The 19142-nt window shown below is 39.6% G+C and overlaps 1 protein-coding gene across 1 annotated transcript in view; it reads left to right on the top strand.

The window, feature by feature from the left end:
- DNAH7 (dynein axonemal heavy chain 7) overlaps positions 1-19142 on the top strand; it is a 385917-nt gene that overhangs the window by 327048 nt on the left and 39727 nt on the right. The window contains exons 56-58 of the mRNA XM_062189419.1: positions 2766-2927; positions 6451-6651; positions 10983-11144. Of these exons, the coding sequence (XP_062045403.1) occupies positions 2766-2927; positions 6451-6651; positions 10983-11144 (525 nt within the window). The remainder of the gene's footprint in view (positions 1-2765; positions 2928-6450; positions 6652-10982; positions 11145-19142) is intronic.

The raw sequence follows: 19142 nt of genomic DNA, 5'->3' as shown, positions 1-19142 counted from the left end.
TTGGAAAAAATGGCTTGCTTTTAACTGAAATCTTAAGGGGAGAGGGCAAGTTGCAAATGTGTCACTCAGTCCTCGAAAGCTTTGGGGGTCCAGAGGTTGACAGCTCCAAGAACATAACACTTAATGGCAGTACTGGCATTAAAAATGTTTCCTTGTCCAAATTATAAAATCAGAATTTGTATTGGAGAAACATTTGCTTTTCTTTTGGGAGGACAGGAACTCTGTGACATCATTTGACCAATATATTATCTTGGATTATTAAATGAATTCCAGTCTGGACAATGACCCTGGGACAAATCTCTGATTCTACCTTTTTCCCAGTCTGTAAATGGGGTTTTTATCTTCCCAAAAGAATTAGTCACTTTACCATTTAGAATATGTTCTACTATTACATTCTTGGACTTTAAAAGTTATTCAAATTAATTTAATATAAATGTTCTTCCATCATACAGAAAATAACAATGAACAGGGGATTGGGCATGTCTAAGGTTTTTCCCCCCTTTTGGAATAAACAAAATAACTTTTTATGGTGATATTGCTGATATCTACAAAATCTTCATTCTCACTTTTATTGAGTGCTTAAATGTTGTTAACTTTGCTAGACTTTGTTAGATACATTTTCTCTTTTTAATTTTACAGCAATTCTATGAAATAGATGATAGCATATCCATTTTACAGATTGGGATACTAAAACAGAAAGAGGTTGTAGCTTCTTAAAGGCCACATAGCTAATAAGCTAAAATATTTGCTTTACTAAGCCAGTTTATGTTTTTTGTTGTTTTTTATTTATTTATTTTTTGACAGGCAGAGTGGATAGTGAGAGAGAGAGAGACAAAGAGAAAGGTCTTCCTTTTTGCCACTGGTTCACCCTCCAATGGCCGCTGCGGCCGGTGCATCTCGCTGATCCGAAGCCAGGAGCCAGGTGCTTCTCCTGGTCTTCCATAGGGTGCAGGGCCCAAGGACTTGGGCCATCCTCCACTGCCTTCCTGGGCCATAGCAAAGAGCTGGCCTGGAAGAGGGGCAACCGGGATAGAATCCGGTGCCCCAACTGGGACTAGAACCCGGTGTGCCGGTGCCGTGGGCAGAGGATTAGCCTAGTGAGCCGCGGCGCCGGGCGAGACTCAGCCTTTTAACAATTCATTCTCATGGGTGCTAACTCAAGGGCCCATAAGAACTGCTTTAATTCCTTCTGATGACAACACCCCCAGTGACCTAAGAGCATCCCACTGGGGGCTGGCACTGTGGCATAGCAGGTAAAGCTAACACCTGTAGTGCCAGCATCCTTTATAGGCACTGGTTCGAGTCCCAGATGCACCACTTCCGATCTAGGTCTCTGCCATGCCCTGGGAAAGTAATGTAGGATGGCCCGAGTGCTTGGGCCCCTGCACCTGCGTAGAAGACCTGGAGAAGGCTTTTGGCTCCTGGCAGAGGATTAGCCTGTTGAGCCACGGCGCTGGCCAAGCCAGTTTATGTTTTAATAACCCCTGTTTCTTTGTTTTATTTTGTTTTGCATGGGTATAATTCTTATGTCCCAGAGGACAGATTGTTCAGCCTGGCCCCTAGTAGTGGTTAAAGATATGTTGGGACATGGCCACCATGATTGGAGGAGGTGAGGTTTTAGGTTTGAGAGGGACCAGATCATGTAGTGTCTTTGTGAGCTACATTAAGGATTTTGGGTAAGTTGGAAGATATGGTAAGGTTTCAAGCCACAAAATGATAGGATCTTATATGTAATCTATAATGCTCATCTTAGCAGTAGTGTGGAAGATTGTTTTCAGTGGAGCCAAGTGAAAGCAGGCCACTAGTAAGGTGGACCATTGAGAGATCAGGAAGGGGAACGATGGGTAGGAGGAGAGGAGAGAGGTAAAGGTGGCTGAAAATATCTATTTTATGTGGGACTTACCTCTCCAGGACAACATGACCTTGATCTTTTAAGCCCATTGCTTTATGTCCCTCCCCCAGTGTTACACAACATGATTATTTCAGACCCCTGTGTGAGTCCTACTTGGTGTTTTGTCTTTACTTGCTACTTCCACTTCTTCCAATGACACTTGTTTCTAGATCTATTTTGTTTTCTTCTGCTGCTATTTGCTAGTGATTTGAGCATTAAGAGAAGGCCTGGATCCTACTGTTCAACTACTGTCATCACCCAATGGTTTCCAGGTGCATTCATTTTGTTGCAAAAGATAGGATTTCATTTTTTTTTAACTGCTGAATAGTGTACCATAGTGTGTGTGATAATTTGTTTATCTAGTCATCATTTTATGTACATCCCCACAGAATTTCTTAATGAAACTTTTAAATGAGAATTAGTGGCTTTTTTATTCTCTTAATTTTTAATTTGCAGTAGCCAAATGAATGAAAATAAGTTATTCAAAGATCTGGAGAATATAGGACATATCCATTTGTCTAGTCATAGTTTTCTTTTCAGCTTTGGATTTTCAGAATTGCTATAGGACAACCAGTTCCTTTCATCTCCTTATGTTAAAAGCCTTCCTAAATTTTTTCTATCCTTTGTATTAACAACCAAAGAACCTACAGATATTTGTTACCATGACTGTTTCCTATATTAATTGACTTGCTTTTATATGTTTATGGGACCTTTAGTCAATAAGTGTTTTTAGAATCATGTATGTTTAGACTTTTGAGGGGTGCTAACATATGTAAATCTTAATCTAGTTAATGTTGTCTGTTCTTGAAATAACAATATTGATTTCTCTAGAAAAATATGACTTTTTAACTAACATCTTTGTTGTTGTACACAGGGGTACGGGGGATCAAAACTTAGCTCCTTATCCCTTGGTCAAGGCCAAGGGCCCATTGCTATGAAGATGTTAGAAAAAGCTATCAAGGAAGGGACATGGGTTGTTCTTCAGAACTGTCACCTTGCCACCTCTTGGATGCCAACCCTCGAGAAAGTGTGTGAGGTAAAAATGCAAGTTTCTGTTTACCAGATGGTATTCCCCATCTCATGAGTGGTTCTTGTGTCAAGTAAGTAACTCCATTCCTGTCTTCCAATTTGGGAGGTTTGCAGATTAGTGGCATGGCTGGATTACAGGAGAGGTGGGCTCACACCGAGAACTCTGGAGAAACAGAGGAGAGCACACAGTCAGGCCATGGCAAATCCCTCTCAGCAGGCCCAAGGGCTCATCCTGTGAGCTGGAAATGTCCTCAGTCCAGAGAAGCAGACTCAAAGATGACAGTGAATGACAGAGGAGAAATAAATCAATTTGTCTTTTACAGCAATAGATCAAAAGCAATAAAAGAAACTATTCATGGTGAAATCCAAGTGACCATGCTAAAACAAAGGGCTTCAGAATATAACTTTTCTTTAACTCATTTTTCACCCACTTGGCCAATTACCCTGACCCAGAAAATCAGTCTGAAATGTAAAGAGTTCTACACTCATTCTCCTTGGATTGGCTCTGAGAACTTTCTAATTTTGGTGTGTAGAAATTCCAGGAAGAAAACTCTATGTACCTCAACAGAGTACACAGAAAACCTAGCACTGGATTTCAGCACACAGAGAGAAAATGTGTCCACTGCTATTTCCTGTGATTCTACTGCACTCCTAACTCCCCTCTCAGAGCCCCTCAGGCTATTAAATAAGCAATGAAAGAACATACATTGTCTGACCACGTAAGGAAACTTACAGGGAAGAGTTTTTTGGGGTTTTTTTATGACATGAATTACTACTTTGTTTTGCCTGCATCTCCCACTAGAATGTGAGTGCCATTAAGACAATGACTTTGTCTTTTTTTTATTTTTTATGTTTTAATTTAAGGTAAACAAATTTCATATATACAGATTTAAGAACATGGTGATACTTCCCACCCTAGTCTCCCTCCCACCCATGCTTCCACCCTTCCTGCTCCTTCTTCTTATTCCCTCAATTTTTACAATGATCTACTTTTAGTTTACTTTATGCTCATAAGATTAACCCTACACTAAGTGAAGAGTTAAACAAATAGAGGAAAAAAAAAAAAAAACACTGTGACTTTGTCTTTACCTGTTTTGTTCTCTGCCTATTTCTGGCACTTTGAATAATATTTGGCCATAGAAGATAACCTAGAAGTATTTATTGAATTAGTGAATAAATATTGCTTCACTGCTTAAAACCATTGCATGCAAGACAAAGTTCAAACGCTCAACATGACTTCCAACACCCTTTGCTTGCCTGATCAAGTCTCATCTCTTATCACATTCCATCTTGACATCTATGCCTCAGCCATTTGATCTTCATTCAGTTTCATTGGTAGAGCACACTGAAGGACCCCAAGTTTGGGAATCCAATTCGCTCGGATGGTCACCCAAAGACCCAAACTCCAGACTGGTAGATGCAAGAGCAAGAGGATTTTTATTGGGCATTTGCGCAAACGGGCTCCCTATCACCATAGGCGAAGAGAAGCCCCGAGCAGCAGTTACAAGCAACTTTTAAAGGCAAAAGCCACAAGATTAACATATTTCACGGGCTTTGGCTTGATTGGCTAGTTTAAAGGTTACCATGAGTACTCATTGGGTCCTTTAGATGGGGAGTGACTGCTCCAGGCGGGAGTTACAATTAGTTTATTTTATGGGGAAATTGAAACTTTCAGAATGTGTTAGCTAATCTTGGGGGAAGGACATCTGGCGCTGGTTCCTTGTTCCCACATGCGGGTTTTTTTTTTTTTAAACCCTAGTTTCTAAAGTTTTACAAGATTCATCCTTAGGTATTAGCAAGCAAAGCTAATGAGTACAGAAGCAAGAAATCTGCAATTAGCTCTTAGCCACACTTGTCACAAAGCACAGCAAACACCGGAGTAAGGGTCCCTCGGGTTTTTCACACACTTTCTCAAGAACACAGGCCATCAAAATAGGTATGATTAAACTATTCTTTCTATTTTTTCCCTTGCCAACATACCCTTATATTTCAGGCTTTACCTGAGAGGTTTTATAGTTGCATGTGTCTCCTTAGGGTTCCTCTGTCTCAAAAACATTTTCACAATTTGTTGAAATGCGTCATACATAACCATCTCAGACCTTTGTAACAGAGGAAAGCTAATGAACAGTGAACTTGGCTCAAAAATCTCATTAATCACGTTACCTAAGTCACTAGACACAGGAAAGGCAGTAGGAGGAAATAACCTTCTGCTTCTCCCCACTACTGTTGTTGAGAAAGACATCTATGCATGCCTCCTGACTTACTCCCACCTTTCACCATATGAGTGCTCCAATTGTTTTCTGATAAAGATTTGTAATTTAAAGACAAATAGCCACCACTGACATGGTCAATTGTGGGAGGTAGCAATAGACAGAGGGACTGAAGAAGAGGAGGGAGAAAAGTCCATGATAATTGTTCCTAGGTCCTAAAAAGCCTTATAAAAGTACTCATCGGGAGATTAATACCCTCTATAGTCAAAACCCAACTATCCCTTAAACAAACATATAAAACTCAGGATACATCAGTGAGATTATATCTATATCTATATCTATATCTATATGTATATCTATATCTGTATCTGTATCTGTATCTGTATCTATATCTATATCTATATATGTATATCACTCAGGATATACTGGTTTTCTTCATCCTTTAAAACAGACACTCTCTCTCTCTCTCTCTCTCTCTCCCCCACACACACACCTTGGCCAGGGTTTGTAGTGTAGTGGGTAAACCCACGAACTGTGATACTGGCATTTTTTAAATAAAAAAATAAATCTGTTTTAAAACTCTCTTTCAATCCCTGTCTAGTTTAATACGTTTTTACAATTTATTTTGAAAGTCAGAGTTACAGAGAGAGGGAAAGACAGAGAGCTGCCATCTAGGAGTTCACTCCTTAGATGGCTGCAACAGCCAATGTTGGGGCAGGCCAAAGCCAGGAGCCAGGAGATTCATCCTGGTCTCCCACATGGGTAGCAGGGGCACAAACACTTCAGCTATCTTCTATTGCTTTTCCCAGGCCATTAGCAGGGAGCAATGAGGACAAAAACTGTGATCATATAGGATACCAATGTTACAGGTAGCAGCTTTACCCACTCTGCCAAATGCTATCCCCAAGTTTAATATTTATTTATGTGAGTGTATTGCCTATTCTTATAGCTGATCTAAAAAGAGAAGAAAGAATTAGTCTTAATCTAGCTCTGGGGCACAGCATTATCTCTAAATGTTTCAGCCACATCAATGCAGATAGGAGAGTTACTGAATGTCTCAGCATTTATTTTGGCCAACTTTGAATTATATAACATCTTTGTAAATTTTATAGTCCTATGTGTTTATTTTATCAAGGAGAATGACAACACTCTGAATTGTCTCAGCGAGGCATATTGTTTTGCAATTATGAAATTGCAACAATTACATCTTCATTTTGTAAAAGTTCTTGTTCCTCCTCCTGGCCCATCTCTTGCATATATGAAAGTGAGATTTCTCTTTGGATATTATTTACCTTTCTTTATCTGACTGTTTTCTTACAGGAGTTAAGCCCAGAATCAACACACCCAGACTTCCGACTTTGGCTGACAAGTTACCCATCTCCAAATTTCCCTGTGTCAGTACTGCAAAATGGAGTGAAAATGACCAATGAAGCGCCGAAAGGTTTACGGGCTAATATCATTCGATCATACCTCATGGACCCGATCTCTGACCCTGAGTTCTTTGGCAGCTGCAAAAAGCCTGTTAGTAATGGCTAAGTCTTGTTACCTCAGCCCTGTAAAGCAGTTCAAGTGGCCCCTGGTGATCACGGATATGTGCATGGTGTAAAACTACAAATTAAATAGGCCTCCTACACTGCAGTGCAGTTGGTTTTGATTACTGATTATTGACTGTGCCGAAGTCAATTGTATTAATATTTTATTTTAATTTCACCACCAGCCTCATTCCTGCTCAGCTGAGATCTTATGGGGTGTCATTAATAATGTAGCTTTCTATTTAGAAAGTCAGCTGTAAGCCATTCTTGGCACAAATCTGCAAGGCTGGAGAATCTTGTTTCAGGATATTAACTGAGCCCTTTGCTATTTGGAACCATATCTCTAAATTAAAACATAAAAATATTTCCTCCATATAACTATAATGAGAGTGCAAATGATTTTCCTCCTTGATTGATGGGACTCATAAGGGTCTTTTTTAGTGTCACCAGGCAAGCAGGGAAAACACCCACTGCTTTCATGATTAGAATTCTGTGTGTGAATGTCTGTGACCTAAAAATGCTTCACAGTGTTTTACCATAATTAAAAATGGAAGAGTTTCCTTTTAAGAGGGGTTATGAACCTTGGTATGTTTCTGCCATTAAAAAGCTCACGCCCTTGATGTCTGAAAATGTTTTAAGTGCACATCAAAAGGAAACATTTAAAATAAAGAAGTACTTTCATTAAACAAAAGCTTAGGTACTAAAAAAAAGTGCCTATATTTAAAACTAAGCTAAACCTTATCCTGTGCTTCTAAAATTTGCTATATTATGTAGCTTTTGTGTTGATTAGGTCGAGAGAGAGTAGGTTACTCTCAAACAGGTGGTGAGGGCATTTCTGTGTATTGCAGACTAGCTAGAGCCCCTTTGTAAAAGTTGACTCTACCATCCCTTTCTTCAAGATCAGAAGGTCTCCCCATTAGTTGTCACATATATTAGTAGTTCAGGCATTTATGAAACAGTCCAGGGGGCCAGCACTGTGGCTCACATGACTAATCCTCTGCCTGCGGCGCTGGAATCCCATATGAGCTGCTCCCGGTTCTAGTCCCGGTTGCTCCTCTTCCAGTCCAGCTCTCTGCTGTAACCCGGGAGGGCAGTGGAGGATGGCCCAAGTGCTTGGGCACCTGCACCCCCATGGGAGACCAAGAAGCACCTGGCTTCGGATTGGCGTAGCTCCGGCCGTAGCAGCCATTTTGGGGGGGGTGAACCAACAGAAGCAAGACCTTTCTCTCTGTCTCTCCCTCTCACTGTCTGTAACTCTACCTGTCAAATAAATAAATAAAAAATCTTTAAAAAAAAAAAAAAAAGAAACAGTCCAGTCCAAAAGCAAAATCTCATTAAGTGCCCAGGAGCACATCATAATGTCTCTGTTTTATCTTTTTGTTTGGAAATAATTTTAAAACTCAGGAAAGTTTCAAGTATAAAACTAGTATAAGAAATGGCCATAATGGTAGAGGGAGTAGGAGGTGGGCTGGGAGTGGGAGTGGGAGGGAAGATATGGGGAGAAGAACTGCTATATTCCTAAACAATTTTTTAAATAAAAGCTTTCTAAAAATAAATAAGTAAATAACTGAGGCAAAAAAAAAAAAAAGGAAAAGGAATAGCCTATACCCTTTGCCTATAGACACCTCCTGTTAATATTATATTTCATTTGCTTTATCATTTATATTTCTTTTCTGTATCTCTCTTTCAATATATACCCAACATCAAGTTTATACACACACATACACACACACATTCACACGTATACATACATACATAATAGTCCTTTATCCCTAAATATTTTGGTGAATATTTCCTAAGAATAAGAACATTATCTCATCCTAGTCCAGTTATTACTTTTAGTGAATTTAGCAAGGACACACTATTGTATGAAATCTACAATTTGTGCTCCTGTGTTGCCAGTTTGGGCAGTAATATCCTTCAGGTGTTTTCCTTGCCCATGACAGGGTTGGGCTCATGTTTAGTACTGTATTTGTTTCTGTGTCTCTTTTGCCTCATTTGGTATGGGACATTTCCCCAATCTTCCTCTGTTTCTTACGACACTGACATTTCTAAAGGATTCATATCCCTCCCTTGTTAAAAATAAAGTATTTCTCATTTGGGGTTTGTTTTCTCGTGATTATATTTCTCAAACTACTACATAATCAAAAGAAACATATATATTTTATAACCATGTAAATAAACTATTCCTCATCCACATCTATTATCCTTTGAGGATTCTTGCCTGATCCAGTTACCAAATCCAGCACTTTCTACATTTGATACTTGGTGCTCTCCAATGAACAACGATTCTGTCTTTTACCTTATTTGGGCATCCATTATTGGTATGAAATAAGGAGTTGCTGGGTTTTTCCTCCAATGACTTACAGTTCATATTATATCTAAGGTTTTGGTGCTCAAATTGTTCCAGAATAGGAATTCCTTTGACCTAGTTCCTCTGCACTTGTTATAGTTCCCATCTTTTAAAATTTTTGATATTTCAGGTTCATTTTGTACCTGCCCCTGTCCTGAATGCAGCCATTTTTCTGAAAAGTCCTATTTCTTTTTAATGGAGAATGGTATTAGAGAGCATGGTGTGGATGTTGGATGAGCTCATTGCTACTGCATTGTCTTTGGTTCTTGACCCTTTTCAAAAGTGGAGAGAACTCAGAAACAACACACACACACACACACACACACAAATATACAGCCAAGTTTATGTGTGCATATGCTTTCAGAACATAGCTCCAACTTGAGCTCCTCTCCCCAGGCTTCTTTCTTTCTTGCTTTTCCTCGTGACATATTTGTATGTCTCTTCTACAGTGAGAAACCTGGCTTCCAACAACATCAATGCATTCACTGATTTGTTGATTCTCTAATAAATCCAGAATAGTTCCAGAATTAGCCCAGCATTTTTACCTTTAATTTCTCCCATCTCTGTGGTTGAATTTACGTTACTTTTCTTTTGTCTTCCACTCACGCTTCCAAGTTTATTCCATGAGGGAAACCTTTCCTGTGCTCCTGGGAAAAACTTGGAGCATTCTCATGACTTTTCTAGTCACTGTTAGGTAATAAAATGTCCTAAACTGTCATTTAAAATTGCAAAGCCAGCCTTGATTCAGGAATTAGAAAGTATAAAGCAATTTATTAAGCATTTTTTCAACTTTCATTCAAAATCTATGCTTCAGCTTCTCAGTATCTCACCTCAGGTCTATAGTCAGTGAGCTTCATACGCTCAGGGGAAGAGACTGGAGTTGGCATCTTTCTTCTTCTCACTCTTCCTGCACTTGATAGATGCTGATACTGACCCCTCAGTTCAGATTTTGTGTAGGAAGAAGGCCGGGAGGAGCAGAAATTCCTCTTTGGGACTGGTATTGCTTGGAGCTCTCTGGACTTGAGAGTGGTTTCACCCTCACTCTTTCTCTTTTTAGTTTTTGATGGTTTCTCCTTAAGTTCCCCTACTAGACTCCTCTAACTATAATCCTTTTCACTTGGCGTCACCTCACCTTCAGAAGGTGCTCCTGTTTCCCTGTCAGCTTCTGCTTTCCCTTCACACTGGCTCTTAACTGTTAGGGTTCCCTTAGTCCATGGCAGAAGCCTTCTTGACCAGGGCACCTTCAAAATGACCAGTAGCTTCCATTTCTTGCCCAAGTTCCCTATCTGCTCCTTGAGAATCCCACCAACTCGGCCTGTCATCAGAGAGGATGAGAGAAATGATTCCCTTTCATAGTTCTCTACTCAGCAGCTGTAGACTCCTCTACTTTTTCAGGCCTGAGTTTTGCACTTTTCCACCCTGTCCAGCTGCAGGAAATGTGTCAACTCTTGGAGTAGCCCCATTAACTTCTTCTTGTGAACTGGAAATTAGAAGGCAAATCCCATGCAATTTTCTCCCTTAAAGATGAAGAAGGCTCCAAGCTACTACCTCCAAGGAAATCACAAATCCTCTCTCAAACTCCATTTTGACTATGTTTTCCTTCCCTTGTGAGTTTTAGGGCTGTCTAATTGGTTTGAATCATCTCCTTGGAACTATCTCCATTATAATCTAGGATAACTCATTGGATGAATTCTGGTGAATTATGAATTCAGTCAAAATCTCAAAAATCCTGTAAGGTCACATTGAATTAGGTGATTTACTATACTTCCTAAAACCCTTATGTCTATGGATAGCTATATGTGTTAAAGAGCATATAGAAATATATTTAATTCTGTTTCAGTTATACCTTGAGATGAATGTATCCCTAAGTATTTATTTAAATTGTGAATTTAATTTCTTTCTAAAACATGGTAAATGTAATGTTAGGAGGGAAAATAATTATGTGTAATCATTTCTTCTCATTACAGGATGAATTCAAGAAGTTACTTTATGGTCTCTGTTTCTTTCATGCTTTGGTACAAGAAAGAAGGAAATTTGGACCCTTGGGATGGAATATTCCTTATGAGTTCAATGAGACAGATTTAAGAATCAGTGTACAGCAACTCCACATGTTCCTGAACCAGTATGAGGTGCTATAAAAATCACAGTGAAGACATTACCTATTTTGCTCTTTATCATGTGTTTTACAGGGAGCCAAGACTTCTGATTAATTTATATTCCTATAAAATGAATGGCAGGGTAGTTCTCAATGGCTTACTAAGTAGTACTTTATTATAACTGCTATAGCATATAGTTGGGATGTCAGTTTCCCCATCAGGAAACTAAATTTTATCATTTATTTTGACATGTAAACAATTATGGAGACCTGAACAGTGATCACATTGGACTTACTTTGAATAAGACATGAGAAGATCAAAAATCAACCAGTTTCCAAAATAGAACTAAAAAATAAATATTTTTCTGTAACATGTCTTTATTTTCAGAAAAATGTCATTATGCTTTTATTCCATTGTTTGGATCACTTGTCAGGAAAACCAAAGCATTTATACCAGTGGTGTTAGTCTGGAATATAGATCTTGAAAAAAGCCAAACAGTCACATATACATTTCAACCTCTGCAACCCTGTTGTATACACACATACACACACACACACACAACACAGCAGTACCCCTTTTTTCTTTTTAAAGATTTTTTTTATTTGAAAGAGTTAAAGAGGGAAGGAAGGGTGGGGTGAATCTTCCATCTGCTGGTTTACCCCCAAAATGGCCACAGTGGCCAGGGCTGGATCAGGCCTAAGCCAGGAGCCCATTGCTCCATCCTGGTCTCCTATGTGGGTGCAGAGATCTGAGCACTTGGGCTATCTTCCACTGCTTTCCCAGGTGCTGGATTGTAAGTGGAGCAGCTGGGATTTGAAGTGGCATCCATATGGGATGCCAGTGTTGCAGGCAGAGGCTTAAAACACTGTGCCACAGTTCTGGCTCCTACTCTTTTTCTCTTTTAAGATTTATTTATTTATTTGGAAGGCAGAGTTACAGAGGCAGATAGAGAGAGACAGAAAGAAAGATCTTCCATCTACTAGTTCACTCTCCAGATGGCCACAACGTCCAGAGCTTGGCCAATCTGAAGCCAGGAGCCAAGAGCTTCTTCCAGGTCTCCCATGTGGGTGCAGGAGCCTAAGGAATTGGGTCATCTTTTACTGCTTTCCCAGGCCATAGCATAGAGCTGGACTGGTACTGGAGCAGACGGGACTCGAACTGGCACCCATTTGGGATGCCGACACTGCAGGCTGGGGCTTTAACTCACCGTGCCACAGTGCCAGCCCCACCTACCCTTTTTCTTATTGTTACTTGTTTATCAGTTGGATTTTTAACATGTGTGAAGCTTTGAAGAATAATTTGGAATCAACCCATGTGCTATAATGATGTGGAGCTTTTTGGAAAGTGAATCTTCTGAATTTTAGTAGAATTTTATTCAAATGTATTTGGAAATCTTTAACTCATTTAGTCATTGGAATACGAAAAACTTTGATTTGGGGTTGGGCACTTGTCAGTGTTAAGTCACCACTCAGGATACCTACATCCAATATTGAAGTGCCTTGGTTTAAGTCTCAGCTCTGCTTCCAATTCCAGCTGCCTGCTAATGAGCACTTTTGGAGGCAGCAGGTGATAGCTCAAGTGTTTGTGTCCCTTCCATACATCTGGGAGACCTGGACTGAGTTCCAGAATCCTGGCTTTGACCTGGTATAGTCTGAGCTATCGCAAATATCTGAGTGAACCACTACTACATGGAGCTTCTCTCTCACTCTCTCTCTCAAACAGAAAACTTTGGATTTTGAAACTTTTAATGCATTATATTTCTTTTTTAAAAGATTTGCAGAAGCCAATGTTGTGTCAATAGCAGGTTGAGTCCCTGCCTACAATGCGAGCATCCCATATAGGCACCAATTCAAGCCCCAGCTGCTCCACTTCCCATCCAACTCCTTGTTAATGTGCCTGGGAAAACCAGCAGAGGATGATTAAAGTCCATGGACCCCTACACTCACTTGGGACACCCTGATGAAGCTCCTGGCTCCTGGCTTTGGCCTGGTCCAGCTCTGGCCATTGTGGCCATTTGGGGAGTGAACCTGCTGATGGTAGCACTCTCTGTGTCTTTCTCTCTCTCTTCAACTCTGCCTTTCAAATAAATAAATAAATCTTTAAAAAAAAAAAAAGATTTGCAAACAGGAAGACATTGAATTCTATTTCTATAAAAACAAAGAAATCATCAAAATAAATATTGAGAGCTCAAATGCCATTATCTAAACTTACATAAAGAACCTTTCATTTGAATTTCTATGTTTCATTGGACAAAGTCTTACTCTGTATTACATTTAATGAATTAAAAACACTTTTAACTCTGCAGCATATAGATTTGGCAAAACATTCAAAAGGATCATAAATTTAATGGGTTCTTTCTTGTAGTAATGTTTTTCCAAAAAAGATAGTAACAGGACAGGAGAAAAGCAAGGATACAGTGCTCAAGAAAATAATTTAGCTAACATAATTACATTTTTCAGCACCAGAAATTGAAAAGCATGAAACCTCTTTCATTTATCAATATTTTTCTGGATGAATAATATTCTAATTTAAATTATTATAGTCTATACTGAAGAGTCAATTAAAAGTATGCAATTGTGCATGGTTGTTCAAGATTCAAAAATCAGTTAATATAACACATCACATCAATGGGCTAAAAAAGAAAAAATTGACATGATTATTATCAATAAATGCAGGAAAAGTATTTGCCAAATTGCAACAGCCAGGACCAGCATTATGGTGCAGTGGGTTAATCTACCACCTATGATATGCCAGCAACCCGTTTGAGTCTCATCTGCTCTGCTTCTGATCCAGTTCCCTGCTAATACACTTGGGAAAGCAGCAGAAAATGACCCAAGTACAGGAGCCCCTGCAACCCATGTGGGAGACCTGAGGGAGTTCCTGGTTCCTGGTTTTAGCCTGGCCAACACCAGCTGTTGTGGCCTTTTGGGGAGTGAACCAGCTGATGGAAGACCCCTCTCTCTCTCTCTCTCTCTCTCTCTCTGTCTCTCCTCTTATCATCTATAATTCTGCAATTCAAATAAATAAAATCTAAAAAAAAAAAAACAGCCATTCATGATTTTTAAGAAATGTCAACCAGTAATTGAAGGAAACTTCCTCAACTTGATAAAGAATATGTACAAAAACTTACAGTTAACATCATACTTAAATAGTGAGAATCTAGAAGTTTTCCTATGAAGGTCAGAAACAAATCAAGGATATCTTGCATCACCATTTCTTTTCAATAATGTACTAGAAGTCCTAGCTAATACAACAATAGAAAAAAATAAAAGCTATATTGACTGGGAAGGAAGAAATCATACTGTCTTTATCCACAGATGACATGATTTTCTAAATACAAAATCTGAAATGACCAATCAATCAAAATAAAAATCTTGCAACTAATATGTGATTACTTAACTAATTATAGTTGCAGAATACATGGTTAATTGGTTTCCCATATACCAGCAATGAGCAAATGGAATTTGAAATTAAAATATGCAATACAATTTACATTAGTTCCCCGAAAATGAAATAACTGGATATAAATCTAATGTGTACAGTAACTACATGAGAAAAACTGTAAGTATCTGATGAAAGAAATTAAAGACTAAATAAGATGGTCCATGTTCATAGATAAGAAGACTCGATACTGGAAGATCAGTTCTTCCCAACTTGAATTATGGATTCAATTCAATCCCAATCAAGTTATTTTCCAGATATCAGCACACTGATTCTAAAGTTTATAGAGATAGGCAAGAGACCCATAACAGCTGCATAATATTGAAGGAGAAAAACAATGTTGTAAGTCAAACAACCATGCTAGTTCAAAACTTACTATAAAAGTTATAGTAATTGAAACAGTGTGGTATTGGTGAAAAAACTAGACAAATAGCTTAATAGAACAGAATACAAAACACAGAAATATGGTCACTAATATTTGACAAAGGAACAAAGGAAATCAATGAATAGGAAACAGCCCTTTCAGGGGCCAGAACTGTGGCACGGTGGGTTAATCCTCCGCCTGCATTGCCAGCATCCTAAATGGGCACTGGTTCTAGTTCCAGCTGCTCCTTTCCTAATCCAATTCTCTGCTATGGCCTGGGAAAGCAGTTCAAGATGGCCCAAGCGCTTGGGCTTCTGCACCCACGTGGGAGACCCGGAAGAAACTCCTGGTTCCTCTCTACAGATCAGCCCAGCTCCGGCTGTTGTGGCCATTTGGAGAGTGAACCAGTGGATGGAAGACTTTTCTCTCTGTCTCTCCCTCTCACTGTCTGTAACTCTACCTCAAAATGAAATGGAATGGAATGGAAAAATAAAATATAAAAAATTAAATAAAATATAAAATAGTTCTTTCAACAAACAGTGCAGAACAACTAGATATTCATATGCAAAAAAGTGAATATAGACACAGATTTTACACTCTTAATGAAAACTAACTCAACACTGATCCCAGAGATGAATTTGAAACATAAAACTATGAAATTCCTAAAAGATAATATAGAAAATCTACATGACCTTGAGTATACAATTACGTTTTAGATATGACACCAAAGATATGATCCATGAAAGAGAGAATAGATAAACTGGAATTTATTAAGATAAAAATTCCCACTCTGCCAAACACACTGTTAAGAGAACAAAAAGATAAGCCACACACTGGAGAAAATATTTGCAAAATATATATGTCTCATAGATGACTGTTATGGAAAATAAATAAAAATACTCTTAAAATAGCAATAAGGAAACAAACTACTCAATTAAAAATGGATTAGAGTGGGCATTTGGTGCAGCAGCTAAGATGCTACTTAGGATGCTCACACTCCCCTATCAGAATGCCTGGTTACTGTTCTACAGAAATAATTTCTTTTTTTTTTAGTGTAAATCAGTGAAAATCTTTGATTGACTATAAAATGTTTGGTTAACTATAAATTATTTGAAATATCCTTGTATGCCATGCTAACTAATTTGTTGGTTATTCTGTTGTTACTGAATAACTTTTAAGGGAAAATTTGCCTTTTGGAAAGATAACTCTGACACCAAAGTTGGGAATAGAACACAAGGACTTAGATGACAGGCCAGTTTTAGGAGATGCTATGGGTTAAATTGTGTCCCCCAAATACATGTTGAAGTCCTTATCCATGGTACTTCAGATTAGGCCCTTATTATAAAATAAGTCATCATTTCATTACAAATGGTCTCACTACAGATATAATTAGTTAATATGGGGTCTTACTGGAGTATCAAATATGATGGGTGTATTTATAAGAAGGGAGAGTTTTGGAAGTCCAAAGAGATGGAAAGCCTCCATGGTAAGGTGGAGGCAAAGATTGGAATTATGTTGCCACAAGCCAAGGATACCTGGAGCTACCAAAAGCCAGAAAAAGCAATGAGAGATCCCCATAAAGATGCTGTAGGAATTGTGACTCTGCCAACACCTTGGCTTTGGCCTTCCAGCCTCCAGAACTCTTTAAACAATAAAGTTCTTTTGTGTTAAACAACCTAATGGCAGCCATAGGAAAGTAATACAGCAGAGCATCCTGATATCCCAGGCAGGAGATAATAAAAGTTTAAGTTAAAGGATTTTGTTATGATAGGAGACATAGAAAAGCATAAAAGAGGAAAAGATTGAAGTGCCTTTGATACTAAATATAATATGAGGAGGGAAAGGAGAAGTCTTGGTTTATGTTAGTTTTCTGGTATAGGCTGATGGTGATTCTATCCAGACAATGAACAATGGTACCAGAAATTAATAGATGTATATTAGATGGGTAAGTGGATATCTAGGAAAAAGAAGCAGAATGAAGACTGATTATCTTATGGAGTAATTAAATGTCATTCTCCATATTCCATTCTCTGCCTGCATCAAAATTAACAGAACCACTGTCCTCTCCACCCCTCCAAGCAGCACCTGGCAGTCACTAATGCTCCGTAATTCTTTCCCTCTCCAGCTGTATCTTTCTTCCTACCACATGCCCTCTGTTTCATGCTTTGAACTGTTCTACTACAATCTATTTGCTTATCTCTCAGTCTGATGTATTATTTCACATATCTGCTTTAGCACATATTTTTCTGCTATTCTAATGGCTCTGTCCAGTACTCAATCCTTGTCTACTTTTGGGACTTTTTTTTTTACAGGCAGAATTAGACAGTGAGAGAGAGAGAGAGACAGAGAGAAAGGTCTTCCTTTTCTGTTGGTTCACCCCCCAAGTGGTTCACCCCCCAAATGACTGCTACAGCCGGGGCACTGTGCCAATCCAAAGCCAGGAGCCAGGTGCCCAAGCACTTGGGCCATCTTCCACTGCCTTCCTGGGCCACAGCAGAGAGCTGGACTGGAAGAGGAGCAACCGGAACAGAACCCAGCACCCCGACCGGGACTAGAACCCAGGGTGCTGGCGCCGCAGGTGAAGGATTAGCCTAGTGAGCCGCAGCGCTGGCTGGGACTCTTTCTTGAATAACAGACTTAGAAGCCAAATTTATCCTCCCTTTGCATATTTCTTTTTCTTTTTTTTTTTAAGATACATTTATTTATTTGGAAGGCAGAGTTAGAGAGAGAGAGGGGGAGGGAGAGAGGTCTTCCATCTGCTGGCTCACTCCCCAAATGTGCTGCACAGCTACAGCTGGGCCAATCCAAAGCCAGGAGCAAGGAGCTTCTTCCAGGTGTCCCACACAGGTGCAGGGGCCCAAGGAGTTGGGCCATTTTCCACCGATTTCCCAGGCCTTAGCAGAGAGCTAGATTGGAATTGGAGCAGCTGGAACTTGAACCGGTACCCATATGAGATGCCGGCACTGCAGGCAGCGGCTTTACCTGCACAGCGCAGGCCCGTGTTGTGTTTTTATTTATTTATTTATTTTTTGACAGGCAGAGTGGATAGTGAGAGAGAGAGACAGAAAGGTCTTCCTTTTTGCCGTTGGTTCACCCTCCAGTGGCCGCTGCAGCCAGCGCATCGTGCTGATCCGAAGCCAGGAGCCAGGTGCTTCTCCTGGTCTCCCGTGCAGGTGCAGGGCCCAAGCACTTGGGCCATCCTCCACTGCCTTCCCGGGCCATAGCAGAGAGCTGGCCTGGAAGAGGGGCAACCGGGATAGAATCCGGCGCCCTGACCGGGACTAGAACCCGGTGTGCCGGTGCCGCAAGGCGGAGGATTAGCCTGTTAAGCCACGGCGCGGGCCGTGTTGTGTTGTTTTAAAAGGGCTGAGACCATGGACAGGGAGACCCTGCCATTGCGCAGCTTGGGCCATTGCGGCCAACTGTGGAATGAACCAGCAGATGGAAGACGCCTTTCTCTCTCTCTGCCTCTCCTTCTCTCTCTGTGTAACTCTTTCAAATAAATAAATAAATCTTAAAAAAAAAAAAAAGGGAAGCCACTACGTTTCTGTGAGATCTGCCAATTTACATGTCTTTTCCAGCCCCTGGAAAAAACATTCCCCAATGTGATAAACCCTGGTCCAGAGTGCACTGCTGAAATTACAGGTAGCATGTTGGCTAAGTTTAACCCTTTGACACTTAAATAAAATTCTCTCCCTTCCAGATCTCATCCATGTGTCACGAAGCCCTCCCAGAGACTAGCTGGCCCAAGTGTTCCCTTAATCACATATACTGAATGTTAAATTAGCAAATGAGATTTCTTATTATAGTTCATTTTTGGTATGATGGGACCCAAGAAAGCAAGCCCAAGAAGTGTATACATCTAATCAAACTCAAACATCTGATTTAGAAGGACATAATTGTTTATGGGTTCTTCTTCCTGATTTTGTTTCTCCACAAGGTCTTGGTCAATGACCTATGTTCTCCTAAACTCACAGCCTTATGTTATTCTACCAAATAAATGAGTTTCATAATTTTCATCCCCTGATTCAATAAATTTCCCTTTTTAATTTCTGTACCTACTTTTCCCTAGTGCTATGATTTCTATAGAAGAAATCTCTCAAAGTAAGGAGGGAAAGTAAAGCACAAAATGATGAAAAAAATCATCTAATAAAAGATTACTCTGTATTAGTATCAAACATTTTTAAACATTGCTCTACACAAGATCCTCAAAAAGTTCATGGAAA

Source organism: Lepus europaeus, chromosome 1 (genome assembly GCF_033115175.1).
Source record: "Lepus europaeus isolate LE1 chromosome 1, mLepTim1.pri, whole genome shotgun sequence".
Classification (NCBI taxonomy): Eukaryota; Metazoa; Chordata; class Mammalia; order Lagomorpha; family Leporidae; genus Lepus; species Lepus europaeus.
This window is presented reverse-complemented; position numbering and strand designations above follow the sequence as displayed.